The sequence below is a fragment of the Beta vulgaris genome, chromosome 8 (assembly GCF_026745355.1).
Source record: "Beta vulgaris subsp. vulgaris cultivar EL10 chromosome 8, EL10.2, whole genome shotgun sequence".
Classification (NCBI taxonomy): domain Eukaryota; kingdom Viridiplantae; phylum Streptophyta; class Magnoliopsida; order Caryophyllales; family Amaranthaceae; genus Beta; species Beta vulgaris.
The window spans coordinates 35,441,771-35,463,317 of NC_079209.1; the positions used below are offsets into that span (position 1 = coordinate 35,441,771).

Consider the following 21,547-nt stretch of genomic DNA (forward strand, 5'->3'; position numbering starts at 1 on the left):
TAAAGACATACCTATTTTGCATTGTCCTTATTACTTTCTTGTTAAACATTTTTATGTTCTTTTTTATATCAAGCCAAGTTCTCTTCGTGTGTATTCAAAGGTACAGACTACAAATTCATGTTCTTATTTGTACAACATGTGTTCAAAAACACATAAGTCATAATGACAAGAACACACTTTAAACTCAAATAATAGAATGCATGATGAACATTATGCACTTGAGTCAGTGCACCTTCTAAATTGCGCAATAACATTGCATTCAAGTTTATCCAAATTGATCCTCAAAATTAAAACATCTGTTTTTATAAACATTATATTGAACTCATAAAAAGCAATACATCTATCATTCTCTAGCTAGTGGATGCCTAATAACTGCCCTTTCCTCATCGAGCTTAAAATTGGCCTTCTCAAACTGACTGCTAGAAAAGAAGGGTTCCAGATCATATATTTCATAGTCACGAGCCTGCATGAAACCACAAACGAAAGGTTAATACAAGATTGCTGCATTCTTCCACGAAGAAGATTATAGGACAAACATGTTCAATGCTTATGTATTCAAGGGTTCATGCCCGCTGAAACTACCTTATGTTGCAACTCTTCAACCTTCACATCAACATGAGTAAGATTTGAAGCAGAACCAGACACAATCTCTTCAAAATGCAGTGCATCCTTCACAAGTCCCCGTAGAAGATGCAGGAGCAATTCATTATAATCCTTCTTGTAAGTCATATACTTCTTAAAACTCTGCATTTACAGATTTAGTAAGAACCATTAGGAACTATAGAAAACTATCAAAAATCTTATCCATAAACAGAAGCTTAGATGAACTTTCCAATAAACAAAATTAATCTACTATGAAATGCTATGTTTATGTTGATTGATTTTGTATTATGGAGGCGTTATTCACAAGGATCCTCAATTGTAACAGATAGCCATTCTTTACTCAGAGCTGGTATACAGTTTTTAGATTTAATCTCGCGGTTACCTTTTGTAGAGCTTTCTGCACTCCAAATTTTTGTGTTGAAATGAAGGAATTAAGCAAGATACAAATCGCCATGTCAACATCCTCCTGTGTAACATGCTGTCTCAGGTGCATTCTGGCATGTGATTCAGACATTCGAATCATAGATTCAATGTGCCTCACTGCAATTGGGACACCTTGTCCATGCTGCAACAAGTTTAACACAATATGAGATTTGTTTATTGACTATCAATAAGCTTAGATTGAGAAAAACAGGGAATCTAATGGGACAGCCAATAAAAGTATTCCAACTCACAGAAGATTCCCTCCGCAATTCAGCATAGACATGTGTAAGTTTATCCAAGTCAGCATCATGCAATCTAGGGAATACATTCAACTTCGCATATGTTATGTACTTTTTGAGCAAATCCTGAGAAATAATCTGGAAAGAAAAGAGAACAAAAAGGTTCAGGATTCACAAGTAATCAGGTTCATAAGTGAGATTAGAGAATTTATTTAGACATAAAGAGCCACCTCAGAATCAACTATATTAGCCAAGGGGTCTGCCTCTTCCTGAGAATTACTCGACTTGTCATCTATGGTTGCCCCACTGGGTTTTGATTTGAAATGACTATCTACAACAAATTTTGCTAGCATCTCATCGATAATAGGATCAACCACATCCTTCATTAGTAAACATATGTCAGTAAAGGGTTTAAATGAGGTGATGCTGAAGTAGAGATAGATGTTGGTCCATTGACAAACCTTAACAACACACAGGATGTCGAAACGAGATAAGATGGGATCTGTCAAATCAACATTCTGTGAGAATGTTTTGGAAGAATCATACCTGAAAACAATACATTATTTTAATAAAGTATAAGCAGATTTGAACATTGTATGGGAACTAATAGTCATCTTAATTCCAACACAGCAAACAAGATATATAAAAGCAAAGAGAAGTGGCAACATAGAATAATTTTTATGTGAACTTGAAGAACTCGTATACAAGCTTGTTTACCTTCCCCCAATTGGATTTGCAGCAGCAATGACAGAGCACCGAGCCTGGAGTGAAGTCACAATTCCAGCTTTTGATATGCTTATACTCTGCTGCTCCATTGCTTCGTGGATACTTACTCTGTTGATAACAATAAAGAAATCTAAGCGACAGGAATTTCCGTCACAGAACATACTTTTCTCGTATTGCTGATTTAGCAAAAATTACAAGAAACATAGATCTTCTTGCCTGTCCTGGTCATTCATCTTGTCGAATTCATCAATGAGGCAGATGCCTCTATCCGCTAGAACAAGTGCTCCACCTTCTAGAGTCCATTCCCGGGTCACAGGATCCTTATGCACTGCCGCTGTGAGACCTACAGCCGAAGCTCCTTTCCCTGTAGTATAAACAGCCCTCTGTCCTGTCTTCTCAGCATACCTTTTCCATAAATAGTCAACAGAGCAGTAAATATAGTAGTTTGCATTTACCAACTTCACCAATAGAAAGTAAGTGTAGATTCGCTTACTTGAGAAATTGAGACTTTGCTGTTCCTGGGTCACCAAGGAGAAGCACGTTTATATCCCCTCGCAGACGGTGTTTTCCTTCAACATTCTTTTCTTGGCCTCCAAACATTGCTAGTGCCAATGCAGTCTTAATATCTTCATGGCCATAAATTGATGGGGCAATGGACTTGACAATCTAGGGAAAAGAATCAACTATATATAAGTATTCTTTTACAATAAAACAAATGATCTACAGATGCAAGGTAACATACCCTTTCTCCAATCCTGGGGTCTTTAGCCAACTTTTCGATTTCCTCTTTATCTTCTTGAGTCAGTTTGTAAGCAGAAAAGAGGTCCTGCTTCTTGGCTACATAATTAGCTTCAACTACTGTAGCAAAGACTGGAAAACCATTTTTTGTATTCAACGACAAGTCAAAATTATTTGTATAAATTCCAGTGACTTCCTGAGTTACATAAAAGAGGATAGAGTCAGAACTGGGACTACTCCCGCAGAAAAGATTGAATTTTAATGACAGCAACATACAATTTCTTCTCCAGGTCGAGCACAATCTATCAGATCATTCAATAATATCACTTCCTTGTATCTTGGAAGTCGTCCAGCTGGGACAATTCCTGGACTTTCTTGGAGAGTAAGTTTTTGATAATTCCTGTATATAGTCTGTAGCATGACAAGGTCAGATAATAATCTCTAAGCATATAATTTTTTTTAAAACAGACTTCTCATACATTTTACCTGCTCAACATTGATGGTAAATGGTCCTTTTGACTGACATTCTGGGCAAGAGCCAACCTTAACTTCCGAAAAGGAGTTCTGAAAAAAGGGCCCCAGAACAGACCCACACTTGTTGCAGTCATACTTCACCTGCTGCAACTGAGGGAAGACCCCAGAACGACGAGTAACCACTCCCCCAATACGAATCATGGTATTCAAGTGTATCTGTCTGTTACACATGAAAAGAGAGAAGAGAGTTATAAAATCCCGCAATCATTCAAAAGCAATAATTCAGCTAAATAAATAGTCTCTTTCTACCTTATGTTACGAATCTGGTCATAAACTGGCAAATTTGTGATGCGGACATAGATCTTCTGCTGAATATTTTTGTAGTTGGGATGTAAATCGAAAACAACCTTTTTAGCAACTTCCTCCATGACCTCCAAGACAGATTGTGGAGCATCAGCAAGCCAAATGGCAATATTTGGATGAACATAGATGAACTGTTTGTAATCAATCTCCAAGCTACATTTATTTGCTGTAATAAAGGTATCACATTGTCAAAACAAGCTTACGTGAAACAAATACACTCTGAATGATCACATAATTCATTATGACTCAACACCTCGAAGATAAAACATCATGAAATGATATAGCACTTTATTTGGATAGCAACATACAAGAGAAAGGAAGGGAAGGGAAACAAAGAGAGATGAAAAACAAAGCTCTATTTTCTGTCCAAATCCCTCCAATTCTGGAAGGATGGTGTTTAATAAAAAAGGACAGAACATAGATCCCTCCCCTTCCTTTGCCCGACCTCTTAACCAAACAAGGGAAGTAGTTCACCTCCCTTTCTCTCCAATTCCTCTTAAGATATCGTACCTGACACCATCTCATTTATCAGCCGGACATATAAATAGTCTCCTTGCTCATTCTTCGTGTTTACATAAGAAAGTAAAAAGTCCTTGAATTTCTTGCCAATGAAGCGACGTACTTCATCTCTTGTCACCCACTCCCTTAATGTTCCTTGAACTTTGTACATCTCAAAGTCCCCCTCACCATCATCATCATCCTGCCAATAAAGCGCACTGAATAAAAGAAGGAATAGAGCAGCTAACAATGAATATCAATCACTAATCCGCAGATGAATATATACATATACACATTACCTCATAAGGCTCATCATCTGTTGGATCAGTCATCGGTACATCCTCTCTAGAGTGCCCATGCTGTGATCTTCCAGGTGAGCTTTGCTCAGCATCAGTGTCATCGTAGCTACGACCAACATGGGAACGAAAGTCTGCTCTAGACCTTTTTGGAGGCCTGAAGTTATCATCGTCTGTATCTGCAATCATTACCACAATCATTCAAAGCTGATAAATGGCCTCAAGGACAGACCTCTATACTATAGCCATAGGCTTTCAAGTTAATTAGCCAATAGATACACAATTTGTATAATTTTAAGGAGTTAAAAACCATTAAATTAAATATATCTTGAACTACAAAATTCCAAAAGAAATTGATAAGCAGTTTAGAACCACAAGAAATAAATTATGTGTGCATGATTACATCATAGTATCAGAAAACCCATTTCATAATGCAGCGAAGTATGAATGTCAATTGAGGCCTAGACTCTTTCTTGAGCGTTAGAATCAACATCAATTGCAACAACATTATGTTACTTCGAACCAAACACTCCAATGGTTAAAATATACTTCCTTTGTTTCTAAATACAAGCGGCATTTCCTGTCTACAAGCTATCCAATATCTTTAATTATGTATAATTAATTGATGAGGATGAGGATGAGGAGAGAGATAGAGAAAAGTACCAAATAGATTAACTTTTCATCTATTTTGAAACAGACTAAAATATAGTAAGGGAGGAAGTATAAAAGTTGATATATGTTTGGATTAAGACGAATCTAATCCACACCAAACCAAAGACAGCCTAAGTGTTGCATCAAAAATCATATAGTTTATCAAAAGCAACCATTTCAATGTTAAAATAAGAAAATTAAGTTGAGAAAGAAAGACGGTGAAATACCCTGGTCATGAAGAAGCTGAGGAAGTTTGCGATTACGAGAAGTTTGAGCATCACGAGCTTCGAGATCCATTTCAGCCGCTCTACGATCCTTCATAATTTGATCCAAATCTCTCTCATCTTCCATCGAATCATTAAGCCCCTCCCCTTCATACTGATCTTGCTCTCCCAAAGCCTGGTAATCACTGTTTTTTTCATTACCCAAAAATATAAAGAAAATCATAAGTGGGGTTTTTTTTTTATTATTATAAATGAGTGTAACAAATATAGTGCTATAGTAAGAGATGATTTACTGGAAGAAGTCATCGTTGTAAAGATCTTCGCCATCATCTTCCTCTTCAATATCTTCGGGTTCGTCTCGCACGATTTGAGGATCAACAGCGGCTTCTTCTTCATCGTCGTCGAAATCACTGGTGTTGGTATTAGGAGGAAGTTGATCAGTTGGGAATCCTGCTGAAGTTGGAGATTCTGGCGTCGTTGGAAAATTATCTCCGGAGTGATTTTCTCCAGCCATTTTCGTCTCTTCTTCTCTATATGTCACTTGCTGCTGCTCTGTGTTTTGGCGGACTAAGACTTCTGCAGTTGCATCTTCTTACTCCACTCAGACTATTAGGGCTAAATCTAATACTTGATGTGGCGGGAAAGTTTCGCGCCTAATGTGTATGCGGCGGGACCCAGGAAAGATACCACTTCTTCTTCGTCGGGCTGGGAAACCTTTATTTTAAGGAGAGGTTGCCAAAAGTGCGGACCGATCTAGCCCAGCCCGTCACGTGGGCCATATAGACCAGGTTTGTGAATATCTCTATCAAGAACCTTGAAAATCTTGAAATTGCTGGATGTGTCACCTGTTGATTTTTTTGAGCCCAACTCATAAAAGCCCGCTGACCAAATCGACCAGCCCAGCACACGGACTAGGATAGCTTGCGAAACCATTAATATTTGTATTCATTTGTATTTAAATTACTATCAAAGTATAGATAGCAATAAGTAAGATGTAATGATAATAAAAATAAAAATAAAAGTTATTGATCATGAAAATTACTAATCGTTATTTATTTAAATTACTTTACGAGTGTAAAAATATTTGATATCATGATAATAAATATCATTAAGGCCAAAATTATGCAATACACATGGGGGATGCAAAAAATACGAAAAAGGTAAAACATAAAAATAAAAAGAGAAGGATAATTGTCAAGTGCCAACCATATTTACAAAAAAAATCCTTAATTTATCTCTTATCCCAAAAACAAGTTACTCTACAACATCTTCTTCCTCATCATTATATTCTCTTCTTCATCATTTGCAAACAAATAAACATAACTATAGTTCCCCTTTTCAATTTTTGCAAATAATTTTTGACAAAAATTATTACTAGAAGTAATTAGAGAATATATGATTTTGCACGCATAGCGTGCATATAAAGGCTAATATATCATTAACATTACTCACTAACTCATGCTTAATAATTTTGCTTAAACATATTTTTATAAAAAAAAAAAAAAAACCCACTAACCCGATACAACCCATCAAACCAAGGGCTCGTCAAACCTGCATCAAGAACCACAAAATCCCAAACCAGACCGTTGTGGGCTAAACAAATAGGTCCACATATAACACCCTCAAAATCCATACACGTTTAAACTATGTTGCATTGACTTTGGGAGTGTTACCGTCACGGTGGTCGGTGAAACGCAAGACTTATCGAAATTAAACCATTAACTTACTCATTATTATGAAAATTAAATTGCAGCGGAAATGAAATGTAATCTACAACTCAAGAGTCACTATTAACCCATTTTATTTAAAACCATTAACTAAGGACCTGTTCTCTCCACCTTATTTTCAGTTCAATTCAGTGCAGTTGTGAACAGTTTAGTTCAGACCAGTTCAGTTCAGCTCTTGACAATACTTTTACTCTCACATATCATTATTCATTTCAGTTCAGTTCAATTCAGTTCAGTTCAATTCAATTCAGTTCAGTTCACTTCAATTCAACTGTTTTATGCCGGAGAGAACAGACCCTAAGTAAACTATAAACAAACTCTAGGAGGTTCAAACAAATACTTAAAAAATTTATAAAGCAGAGAGTATCCCACGTATGCCCGAACTCATGCAGCATCATGATCATAACTAATTTGTTCCCCCATTGAATATGAATGGTTCATTACATGTCAACAAAGAAACATAAATAACACATAATCAACGGTGCTGAGTACATACTTAAACATTGAAATAATATACTAAGCATAATTAAAATAATAAAAATCATTCTTCGACATGATACTACCAGTGCATTACATTTTATTACTTTTATAATTTAATTGACAACGAACGGACACCGTCATTTTTCTAGAATCACACGGGTAACTTAATCTCTAATTTTCGAATAACATCTTCCTATTGTTAATTTAAAATAATAACGTGTTCAAAACAAATAAGTAGGAGCTCAATTCTAAAAAGTTTACTTAAATAACTACCAAGTTAGTTAGGCGCCTAAAAAATTTGAAAATAACCTAAATCTCTCAGATACCACTTTGTAACACGCCGATAATTCTCTCTTTTTCCAAAAATACATTTTCAATATAAAACATAGAGAATTGCCAAAGCATTATCGCCCGTGTGATAACGTATCAGCTTAGTCAGAATTTGCAGCGGAAAACATATATAAATAAACTTCATATTTTGAATATAATATATAAACAAAGTAACTTTAAAACCAAACACACACTATTAATGTCAACTTTAAACCAAACTTAATATAATGTATCTACTAAAGCAATAGATAAAACAATATGTTACACAAACTCTCCATTCCCAGATCCTCATGATGCAACATCTGCAAACATGTAGATGTCAATGCTCTAAAAAATCTGTTCACCAAAATGGATCATCACTGGATCAATAAGGCAAAGTCATGATTAACATACACAGATAAAGCACGTAATCATTAAAGCTGAGTACTACATAATAATAATAATAAACATTGATAACATGATACTAATAAATAATAAGTAGGGATAAATAATAATATAATAATCTTACATTATGCAGATAACTTTTACTGAACTAAACTTTAACCATCTTTTTATTACTTTAATGGAATAGTTATTGGATCGAGTTGTCTAACTAAAACATGCATTAACCTAGGAAGACGAAATACGGGCGCGACTCCGTATTCCAGAATGACCTGCGACTCGAGGAACATTTGAAAAATAGGAACGTTGATTAATCTAATTCCCAGAAAAGACGTGGCATGCGCTCACCATGTACCCCAACTTATGATTGTCCAACTTCAGGCGTACACCCGTCTAAAGTTTATTACTACCCAAGTTACACTTTACGTGATTTACCAATTATTACTTGTTATGACACACAAATAATACAGATACATATAATCAAACATTCACAACTTAACTTCTTTTTATCTTAGGATTGAATAATTGCTCATACAACTTACAACCCAAGATTAATTCCTTTTTATTCAAATCTTTCTTATTTCTTGAACCTAGCCAACAACCAACTTACCTTTCAAAGGCATAAATTATCAACTTATCAAATAAGGCACATAGTCCTCATTCAACAGTGAAAATAATAATATAAGGGAACACATAATTCAACATGATCCAACTTAATAAATATATTAATTTCCTCATATGAATTAATAATTAAAGTTCCCAACCAACATGCTTGCATCAATCTTTCATACAAACATGATATTCGACTCATAATCAAATCTTATAATTAACATGTTTGCACACATGCATAAAACATGTAAAATTCAATCATAATAAAAATTACATATGAACTTACAAAGTTCCTATACATGATACTACAACTTTTCCTTCCTATAATCATGATACTACATCACATAACACATAAGTATGTACGTACCTTGTGTAAACAAATTAGGGCCTGTTCTCCCCAGCTTATTTTCAGTTCAGTTCAATTCAGTTCAGTTCATGTCAGTCCAGTTCAGCTCAGCTCTTGCAATACTTTTACTCTCACATATCACTATTCATTTTAGTTCAATTAAGTTCAGTTCAATTTAGTTCAGTTTAGCTGTTTTATACCGAAGAGAACAGGCCCTTAGTAGGCCACCTTTAATCACCTTAAAAATCGCCTACCGAGTAATCTCCGCCTAAAACAACCAATATAATTCAAAATCAATATTTCAAATAAATTTCAGCAATTTTAAAATACTTTAAATCCTTTTTCAAAATATTTAAAAATTGTTTTTACCAATAAAACTTTATTTACTTATTTTATCGAGTATAGTACTACTATACTAGTCATTAAAATTCATAAAACTCCATTAATAACAACCTTTCTAAAATTCCAGCAACTTATAGATTATTAAAACTCTCTTTAAACATACTTAAACATGCTTAAATTCATAAGTTAAATCAATTTAATAATTTATAACATGCTACAATGATTTTTCAATCTTTAACACCCTAAAAATTCATGCAAACATGCTTTGATAACTAAAAACTCAATCTAAACATAATAATCAAATATGAAATTTTATTCTTTCAATACATAATTTATATAATCATGGACTCATTATTAAAAACAGTAATTTAAAGTTACTAATCATAATTAGTACTAAAACGAAACATAATAACATTATCTTTAATCAAAATTTGTGGAGGAAGAAAAGAATTAAACCAACGAAACGAAGAGAATAAATGAAGAAAGGGGCGACGGCCTTGGGAACACATCAGCGATGGTGGTTGTCGATTTTCGGTGTTTGTGACGTTTCTTGACGGAGAAGAGCGTGTTTCTTGAAGAAGAAGGAAGAAAATTGGGAGAAAGAAAAAGAAACGTGAAAGGAGAGAGAGAATAATGGGGAGCTAGCTTCTTGGGAAGTGTGAGGAGAGAGAAAATTTGTGTGGGTAAAATAATTGAGTTCAAGATATTTCTATGTAGGCTTTATTTCCTTTTGGGCTTAGGAAAAGACAATTGGGTTTAAATAATGTTTTATGATGAATAGTATTGATGATTTAAAACTCCTAATATCAATAGAATTCCTTTTCCTAATCAACTTAGAATTTGGGTTCCTCAATCCCATTTAAACTTCTTTTCCAAATCTAATTAGTATTTCAAACATTTTCCAAAGCATGCCTTAACAAAAATATTTTAATTTCTATAAATCCTTAAAATAATTCCTTTGACTTTCAAATAGTCAACCTTCTTTAAATAAATAAATCATTTCAAGCTAAATTATGTTTTAAATATAAATATATAGATACTAAAATATATTTATAAAATTCATAAAATTACGAGGGATTACAATCTACCCCTCTTAAAAGAAGTTTCGTTCCCAAACTTGACACGAAGAACTCACACATTTTCAAAACTTTTTAATTCATCATTTGAGAAATGTTGTGCCACTCATGTGCACACTTTTACCAACTTAAAAACAATTTTGTTACTCATGAACACGTTTTCTTATGCGGAGAATCTACTTATTTTGCACCAATATGTGCAAAACGCCAAAATAAGCATAAAAATGCGTAAAAATCTAAAAAAAAATTGCCAAAAAGCGCGAAATTTTATCGCATTCTACTCCCCTTAACGAAAACGAGTTACACCCTCGTAACTCACCTCAAGGAACAAGTCTGGATATTGCTTCTTCATTTCATCTTTGGCTTCCCACGTTGCCTCTTCAGACTCATGGTTAGACCAAAATACATTCACGATATGGACGTCCTTATTGCGTGACTACGCACTTTCCTGTCAAGAATCTTGACCGGTCGTTCCTCGTATGTGAGGCTACTATCGATCTGGATCCCTTAGGCTCTAGTATATGATGCTCATCAGAGATATATCGTTTGAGTTAGGAAATATGGAACACATCATGCATCTTCTCAAACTCCATTGGCAAAGCCAACCTATAGGCTACTTTTCCAATTCGCTCTAAAATCTCATATCGGCCTACATATTTGGCACTTAACTTTCCCCTTTTCCCAAATCTCATGACGCCCTTATTGGCTGATACTTTCAAGAACACTTTATCACCTATTGGAAACTCATCCTCGCGTCGTTTTAAGTCGGCATAACTATTTTGCCTGTCTTGCGCAGCTTGCATTGTAGCTTTAATCAGTTTGACATTTATGACGATTTCCTCAATAAATTCTGTCCCAAAGATTATATTTTCACTAAAATCATTCCAACAAATGGGACTTCTACACTTCCGTCCATATAATACCTCAAAAGGTGCCATATTAATGCTCGCATGATAGCTATTGTTGTAAGAAAATTCAATCAGGTCTAATTGGTCCTCCCAACTACCTTGGAAATCAATAGCACACGCTCTCAACATATCCTACATGGTTTGGTTAGTCCTCTTAGTCTGACCATCAGTTGCAGGATGAAAGGTTGTACTCATCTTCAATGTTGTCCCAAGATTTAATTGGACCTTTTGTCCAAAATTTCGAAAGAAATCTCGAATCTCGATCAGAAATGATATCTTTTGGAACCCCATGTAATCTCACTACATTCCTAATGTACGTCTTTGCAAGCTTCTTTTTCCATGTTTCCTAGATGGGTATAAACACGACGGATTTTGCCAACCTATCCACAATAACCCAAATAGTATCATTACCACTTCTTGTTTTAGGCAAAGCAGTCACAAAATCCATAGAAATAGAATCCCACTTCCATCTAGGAATCTATAAGGATTGAACCTTCCGCATGGGTCTCTTATGATCTATATTCACCTTCTGACAGGTTAGGCACATATTAAGCTACCTCTTTCTTCATATTTGGCTACCAATAGATACCCTTAAGGTCTTTGTACAACTTGTCAACCCCAGGGTGCACAGAATATGGAGTGTTATACCCCTCATCCATAAGAAGTCTCTTAAGGCCATTACATTTTTTGTGGTACACACCACCTCCCCTTAAACCTCAAACTTCCACCATCATGGCTCTTAAAGCCGGCTTCCTTATATTGCTTCATTTTCTCCTTAATCTTATCTAGGTGCTCATCCCCAACTTGACCCTTTCTGATCTCGTCGAAAACTGACAACCCCAAAGATAAAGCGCTCAGTCTTGCCTCACTTTCCTCGGGATTTAAAATTTCTAGGCTTAGCCTTTGCATATCTCGACACAACTCCTTAGGGACTATCAAGGCACTCACGCTATGGCTCGACTTTCTACTCAAGACATCGGCAACTACATTTGCTTTTCCCTCATGATACTGGATGTCTAGGTCATAATGCTTAATTAACTCCAACGATCTCCTTCGCCTCATATTCAGGTTTTTTTGGGTGAAAATGTACTTCAAGCGCTTATGGTCGGTAAATATTTTACAAGTTGCCCCATAGAGGTAATGTCTCCCAATTTTCAATGCAAACACTGTGGCAGCTAACTCTAGATCGTGGGTAGGGTAATTAGTCTCATAAGGTTTCAACTGACGCGACGAATACGCAATTACGTACCTTCCCATTATGTTATAACACACATCCTAAACCATTCTTTGAATTATCACTATACACCTCAAATCCCTCATTCCCATCAGGTAGGGTCAAAACAGGTGCGGAGGTTAAACGTTCCTTCAGAATTTGAAAGGCTTCTTCACACTTTTCACTCCACTCAAATTTTGACTCTTTCTTCATCAAGTTGGTCATGGGTCTCGATATCTTTGAGAAAGATCTCACAGATCTCCTATAATAGCCAGCTAGACCTAGGAAACTTCTAATATCTAACACATCCTTTGGAGTTCGCCACTCACTTACAACTTGAATATTATCTGGATCTACAGAGACTACTTCCTCAGACACATAGTGACCCAAAAACGCTACTTTCTCCAAATGGATTTCACACTTAGTGAACTTGGCATACGATTGGTTCTTCCTAAGCGTCTCCAAATTAATCCTCAAGTGCTCATCATTTTCTACCTCGTTCGTCGAATACATCAGTATGTCATCAATGAAAACCACCACAAACTTATTTAGAAACTCATGAAAAATCCTATTTATTAAGTCCATAAATATAGCAGGAGCATTGGTTAACCCAAATAGCATTACACTAAACTCATAGTGACCATAACGCGTTCTAAAGGCAGTCTTAGGTACATCCTTATCAGCTACCCTCAATTGGTGATGCCTTAAACACAAATCAATCTTCGAGAACACACTCGCTCCATTCAACTGATCGAATAGGTCATCTATTCTAGGCAAAGGATACTTATTCTTGATGGTTACATTGTTCAGTTCTCTATAGTCAATATACAACCTCATACTTCCATCCTTTTTCTTCACAAATAGTACATGAGCTCCCCAAGGTAATGCACTAGGCCTAATATAACCCTTATCGAGTAATTCTTGCAATTGCATCTTTAGTTCACTCATCTTGAAAGGTGCCATTCTATAGGGTGCCTTAGATATCGGTGTAGTTCCAGGAACTAAGTATACGATGAACTCAACAGCTCTCGCAGGCGGCATACCTGAAATCTCACTTGGAAACACATCCACACACTCATTCACAATTGGAACGTCATCAAGTTTCACTCCAACTTCTTTACTCACATCCTGCACACTACAGAAGAATAATTCACACCCCTTTTCCAGGCTTCCCAAAATGTCTATAGGAGGTCAATTTTCCCAAAGGGTTTCTCAACACTACCTGTGAACCTCGCAGTTTATGTTGGCCTCGTAAAGACTTTACCAGTTCATCCCAAGAATAACGGAGAATCTTCGCTGACTACTGAAAAAGTTCTGCTTATGAAATTGGGACCTAATCGAATAATAAAAGTATTTCAGTGCTAAGTCCTTGATATTATCAAAATAAAAATCACCTTATCTAACTATGTAAAATATGATATTTTGAATATTAAAAATAATCAAACTTGTTGTTTAAACTTTCGTTTCATAAACTTTATTGAAACTAACATATTTAGGAACTAATAATGTGTTTGCAAATTTGATTTCTTCTAACTTATCTTTTATTTGTTCATAACAACAAAACCTACTCTAATATATGTAAGTATTATAAAATCAGAGTTGAGAATAAAATCATCCTAAGAACTAATAGTATAATCAAGAATCTGATTTTTTTTTTTGAACTTATAAAGAGCTTTGTTTACAACAACAAAACTTAAACAATTATATATAGCAGTATTATAAAAACCAGATCTGAAAAATAAAATTATCGCAAGAACTAAACATAATTATAAATCTGATTTCTTTTACTTATTCTCTACTTTTTTTATAATATAAACTTAACCCAAGATATACATAAGAATAATGAAGTCAGAATTTACAATTAAGTTAAGTAGGAAAGATTTTTTTTTAATATACCGGACTTTTGCTCCGGTGACGACCACCACGCTGCGCGACCAAAACTCCGACAGCAACCACCTATTCATGCACAACCCGCACAACCATGTGAAGCTCGACCCACAAACTGACATGCAGCACCGCTGCGTGACTCGTGCACCTCGATGAGCCCACACGAACCTCCACATTCGAACCACCATAAGCAAACCTAGTTGACCTTCGTGTGGCAGAGCCTCCGGCTATCCCTCGTGCAGCGTTGTTGTGGCCTGGGTTGATGAAAGAAACAGGGGAAGAGGAAAGGAAAAGGACGCAAAAGGAATAGAAAAGGGGGAGAGAGAAAAGACACGGGTGATTTAAAACGACTGGTCAAAAATAATATAATAGGATTTTAGTATTATTTTTTTCCTTTTCTTTTTCTTATTTATAGCATGAGAAGCTTAGGTTTAATAGGATTTGTATTTCAAATCAAATTCTATTTATTATTTTATTTATTTGGAAAATAAAACAAATTCGAATTGTAATATAATTAGATACAAAAAGTAGGTTTTATAGTTAAGTTATCACTGTAGGCTAACATAAACTATATTGGTCTGTAAATAATATTAAAATACTTTCAACTTTATTTTTAATAATCACTACTACAAAAATGGCCAAAGAGACTACATATAGGAGACCGGTTGAGGTTACCAACCCATTTCTTAAATGTAGGAAACCATTTATTATCTAAGACCAATCTCTTAAGTTTAAGTATTTGACTAATAAAAAATATTGTTGTGAAATAAGAGACTGTTTCCAAGTACAACCGGTTTTTTTAATTCAATTTTTTTTAACATAATACACTATTATACGTATGTATTCTTATTGTGAAGATTTAGGAGACTACTTCTAACTTCAACCGGTTTCCTAAATATAATAATTTTAAAATTTAATATCTTTTTAATTAATACTAATGCAGTATAAGTTTTATATAAAACTATTTACTTTTAAAATTATGCAACAAATACAATAGAAAAAAACTACCTGTCCTAATATTACTCTAGATCGTGATTAATACCTGTAACCTGTCAAACCAAAAAAAAAAACTACGCCATTGCTTCTTGCTGCCATAGCAACTTACGCCATAGCTTTAACAATCTCATAGCTTCAGTCGACTCGCACACCATCCCTACAACCACCACTCCCTATAATCCAAAAATTCTCCCCCATAATCCAAATTCTTCCACCAAAATTTCACCTTTGCTTTCGTAAAATTCATAATCAAGGCTCTCACATTGTTCAAGTTGTAATTCTCGAAATCGAAAGGGCTGCGCAAGTAGGGCTGCGCATTTCTAAAAAGCGCAGCCCTTCATCAATAGGGCTGCGCTTTTTTAAAATGCGCAGCCCTTTCGATTTTTTCCCCTAGTGCTCATCAATTATTTTCGTCAATTCTTCTGGAATGTGTGATTCTTTTCGCTAATTTGTGATTCATTTGGGAAGAAAAGACATTTTCGAAGAAGTATAAAATTGGTGCACTTGTACGTAAAGGTAATTCGAGCAATTTTGTTGTTGTCTGCCAAGCAAGCTTTTCATTGTTATATTCATCAATTTGTGATTCTCGTCAATTCTTTTAGAGTTTTTTATTATTTTCGTCAATTTGTGATTCTTTTGGGAATAAAATATATTTTTCGACAAAGTATAAAATTGGTGCACTTGTAAAGGTGATTCGTGCAATTTTTTTTTCTGGTTAGCAAGCTTTTCATCTCAGTTTTAGTTGCCTACAATGTGTTTGTTTATATGCCTGAATGAATTTTTTCTATTATTTTCTTCTTGCTATTCATGACTTACTGTGTTTTTTTTTTCATTTAGGTATATTGTTTATAACTTTGTTGTTACCATGAACATAATGAGGAATTAGAAATATATACATTATGATCGATATAAATTGGATATGAATGGACTAATAGAAGAAAGGTTGGAACCTCAAATTGGATATGAATGGACAGTTTGCTGTAGTTCAACTGAACTTTATGATTACTAATCCATTGATATGTATTTCTATAACTTCATTGATATCACAATTGTCCATTGATGCTTTAAGATTAATACCATTATAACACTACATACTAATGCTTATCAACAACCTTATTATATATGCATTGTTGTAACCCCACTTGTGCATTCTTAATGCAGCTTCACAGTATGCTTTTTTTTTTTTTGATAAATCATATGTTTCATCTGTGTGATTGGATATGATCCTTGTCCACCTTGTAAATGGTCCCACCATTGTATTTTATCTTGTAAAAAGAGAGAAATGATAGTGTAAATTTCGTAGAGGTATTGTAAAATTTAGCATGGTTCATCGAAAAGACGTCAAGAAATTGAAAAAGAATCCTGTAAGGTGGAACAAGATACAGGTTTGTGTAATAATATATCTAAAAATATACTATATGTAATGACACATTTGAATTGAAATAGTTATGTCAGTTGTTGATTTATCTGAACTTTTTCATGACAGTGTCCTCGTCAAGCTCTAGGCTCCAATGGTTGTGGATATTATGTTTGTCGTTACATGATTGAAACTATCACAAGTAGACGACAATTAATTCCTGATAAGGTAACTTCGTCACTCATTAATATCTAATAATTTTTTGGGATTGAAAATATTTGTGAGGAACGAAGAGAATGTTATTGTTGCTCATACTAATAAAAACATATTTATACTAATTCTAATTATAATTATCTGAAATTATTTTGTAGTACTTTCCAGGAATTCCTAGCACTTATTCCCAAGAGATGATTGACGAGTTAAGAAATATGTGGGTGGATTATTTAAACAATCAAACACAAGACGATGGAGATTATTGAAGACGACGGTCAAGTTTGAATTATACATATTATTTAATTATTTTAGAATTTTAGTTGTAGTAGCTGCATTATATTATAGAATTTTATTTTAAGACATTATTAGAAGAAATTGATGTTTTGAATCAAATTGATTTTGTATATAAATTAAATGTAGCAAATATTTTTTCACATGATGAATAAAGCAAGCAAGTCGTTATATTTTATAATATTGTTGTGGCTATTTATAAATTGTTATACAAACCTGTCAAAAAAAAATAAAAAAAAAATTGTTTTAATAGAAAAAAAAGCGTATATACAAAGAGAGCCCCAAATACATGGTAATGTATGTATTGTAACATTTTACTAAACCTAAGAAATCGATTGTGGTCAATAAATGGTTTCAAAGGGTAAGGCAAGGAGACCGATTTTTAATGTTAAATGGTCTCCTAACCTCTTTATATATTATATATATACTTATCTAAGAGACTGGTTTTACCTGTCAACTGGTCTCCTAAATAAACAAGAAAACCAGGCATTATAACCGGTCTCTTAGCCTAGGACACCTGTGAGATGGAGATGTGTTATAGCCCGGTTTCCTTTGCCATTTTCAACCGGTTTCCTAGCCCTCTTTTGTAGTAGTGAATTTCTTATTTATAAAACTAACTCCCAAAAATACTAAGTATTACACACCAGACCATATAGCCCACCCCGCAAAATTAGTGGTCCAGTTCTTGGCTATGGCGAGCTAGCCTAACCCGCTTCAGCCTACAGCCCAGCCCGCTTATTGGCCACCTCTAGTTATAAGGAAAACTTTATGTCAAGTATGACATAACATTTTTAAGCGGTAATTTCACCAAATACCCTCAAGTTTTCAAAAAATTCATCAGTCACCCCCCATGTTTTCAAAATTAACAGGGTACCCTTAAGTTTAATAATAATACACCCAAATACCCTAAATGACTAATGGTGTTAATTGCCATTCATCATTAATCCTAATTTTCTTTTTTACACCCTAATTAACCACTAATCCTAACCTCTAACACTAACCATAAACCTAACCCCTAACCCTAAACATAAATCCAACCCTAACCCACCCACCCCCACCCTCCCACCACTCTTATAACCCTCCACCTTCACACCACCAATGCAGTCCCCTTCCCCCCGCCGTCCGAAGCCCCAACCCAGTTCCCCCACCTCCGCGCCGCCCAAACCCAGTTCCCCATCCATCCCATACCGTCGCGCCCTCCCTCGATTTCGAAACATTTCACCCCCCACAACACCACCCCCCTTCGATTTCGAAAAGTTTGTTGCTCCTCGATTTCGGAACATTTCACCCCTTCGATTTTCAGCATGGTGAAATTGTGCTGCTCCTCGACCCTCCAACCTGGTGAATTTTTTGCGAAAATCGAAGGGGTGGGGGAAGGAGGGTGGGGCTTCGATACTCCACATGTCTTTGATGGATATGAACCTCGTAGTCTTGGTTAATCTATTTTAACACCCTAATAATTTTCTCTTTTTCAAAAGTACTTTTCAAATATAAAACTAGAGAATCATTAAAGCATTATCGTCCGTGTGATAACATTTCGACTTATTCAGAATTTTACAGTGGAAAACATATAACTAAACTTTAGAATTGAAATTTAATAAACAATATAGATAACTTTAAACCAAGCAACAACGTTAATGTTAACTTCAAACCAAACTTAAAAATAAATATATTATCTATTAGAACGATAAATAAATTAATATGCTACACAAGCTCTCCATTTCCGAACCCCATGATGCATCATCTGCACACCTATAGATGACAATGCACTAGAGAATTTGCTCACCAAGAATGGATCATCAGAGGATCCATAAGGCAAAACCATGATCAATACATACAAATAAAACACGTAATCAGCAAAGCTGAGTACTACATAACAATAAAATAAACATTCATAACATGATATTAATAATTATTAAGCTGGGATAAATAACAACATAACAATATGCAGATAAATTTTACTGAACTAAACTTTAACAACATTTTTATTACTTTGATGGAATAGTCATTGGAACAAGTTGTCTAACTAAAAACCAACATTTTCTTTGGAAAATGAAATACGGGAGCGACTCCGTAGTCCCATGACATACGATATTGAGGAACCTTTTAAATAAAAATAGGAACGATGATCAATCCGAACCCAGAAAAAGCCATGGCCTGCTCACCATGTACCCCAACTCCTGATTGTCCAACTTCGAACGTGCACCAGTCTAAATTTTGTTACAACCAAGTTTCATTTTACATAATTTACCAAATATCACTTGTTATGACACACAAACAACACAAATAATATACAATCAAACATTCATAACTTTATTTTTATCTTAGGATTAAATAAGTGATCATACAACTTATAACCCAAGATTAATTCTTCTTTAATTCAATCTTTCTTATTTGTTGAACCTAGCCAACAATCAACTTACCTTTCAAAGGGATAAAATATCAACTTACCACATAATACCTACAATCCTCATAGAGTAGTGAAAATAATAATAAAAGGGAACACGTGATATAATTATGATCCAAACCAATAAATATATTAATTCCTCCATGTGAATTAATAAAATAAAGTTCCCAACCAATATGCGTAAATCAATCTCCCATACAATCATGATATAAATCTCATAATTAAATCTCATACTTAACATGTTCGCACACAGGCATAAAACATGTAAAATCCAACATAATAACAATCATATATGAACTCACAAAATTACTATACATGATACTACATAACTTTCCTTCCTAAAATCATGATACTACATCAAAAAACACATAGGTATGCACGTACCTTGCGTCAAATTGATAGGCCACTTTAACAACTTTAGAAGTCGGCTAGAGAGAACTCTCCGCCTAAAACAACCAATATAATTTATAACCAATACTCTAAATAAATTTCGGCAACTTTAAAATACTTTAAACCTCCTTTAAAAATACTTAAAAGTTGTTTTCATCATTAAAACTCCAATTAATAATATTTCCTAGCATAGTACTACTATATTTTCAAAGATTATTTTATTATTTATTAAGATTTAATATTATTTTCACCTTAAAAGAAAATTTTATTTTATGATAACACGATTTTATTTGATAACTATGTTTATAAAAATAATGATTTTATTTAGTTTTGATTTATTTAACAAGTTTCAATTAAATCATTTACTTGTTTTATTATTCATTTCATTATTCTAATTAATTAAACCCTTTACTTTTGGTTGTGGGTATTTTGTACAAGTTGTCCATCCATTATTAGCAATCCAAAGCCCTAATACAAGTCCATATCCATATACCTTTTAGCCCAAAAGAAAAGGTAAAAATTAAAAAAAAATGGGTGAAAACAGTTTTCACCACCTTCCTTCCTCCTTCTTCTTCGTCTGATTCAGCAGTAAATGAGTCAAATTGGTCATCAATTCACAACCTTTGTCAGTAGAAAATTTAATTGCCAAACCATAATATCAGATTTTAGGGTAAATTTTCAAAGGCTAGACTCCATAGCCCTCACACCTCTCACAACCACCATTAATGGCCTTGACCAAGCTCAAAACTTCTGACCAAACTCTCTATAAATACTGAATTACTCTCACTCAATTTGCTCAAGCAAACAATTCAAAAAGGTTTGCTTCAATTCCTTTCCCTTCTTCCTTAATTTATGAAATTAAACTTTGTTTTGAAAGTTAAAAATGGAATTTTCAATTCACAAAACACTGAACACCCACCGCGACAAACGAAAACTGCCAACTCCAGAACCCAATTCGCAGCCCCCCTTTTCCTTCGCGTAGCCTTTGCTGCGTCGCGACTCCTCTTTCGCGGCGCTCTCCGGCCGCCTGGCCGTGTACCGGCCAAAACCTGGCAGCACCCGAACTCCTTCTTCCCCCCCCTGCTTTGAGCCCTCTGTTCTTCCCTTCTTCTTGTTCGTTTCTTTTCTTTTGGTTTCAAGAAACTGATTCTTTGAATCAGTAAACATCCCCTTCTTTTTTCCTTTATCCTTTTAATTTATTTGTATTTTACTTGGTTTATTTTGTTTACTTTTATATTTAAAACTAAAACCCATGACTTTCCTAAACTAGCTTACTTAATTAATTTAGTATGTTTTAGTTTCACTTAATCTTTTATAACTTGATAATGTTTTCCTAATTTTCTAAAATAAAAATAAGAA

The 21,547-nt window shown here is 34.5% G+C and overlaps 1 protein-coding gene across 1 annotated transcript; it reads right to left on the bottom strand.

Moving 5' to 3' along the window:
• Positions 1–204: 204 nt before the first annotated feature.
• On the bottom strand, positions 205–5,857 carry LOC104901364 (DNA replication licensing factor MCM2). The gene is made up of 17 exons (XM_010688929.4): positions 5,529–5,857; positions 5,239–5,420; positions 4,364–4,539; positions 4,077–4,266; positions 3,513–3,732; positions 3,216–3,423; positions 3,006–3,140; positions 2,734–2,925; positions 2,485–2,657; positions 2,208–2,396; positions 1,983–2,099; positions 1,727–1,811; positions 1,496–1,645; positions 1,278–1,403; positions 986–1,168; positions 583–744; positions 205–463 (listed from the first exon to the last, which is right to left on the bottom strand). The coding sequence occupies exons 1-17, from the start codon at positions 5,747–5,749 to the stop codon at positions 344–346; spliced, it is 2,829 nt and encodes a 942-aa protein (XP_010687231.1). The 5' UTR covers positions 5,750–5,857; the 3' UTR covers positions 205–343.
• Positions 5,858–21,547: the final 15,690 nt, after the last annotated feature.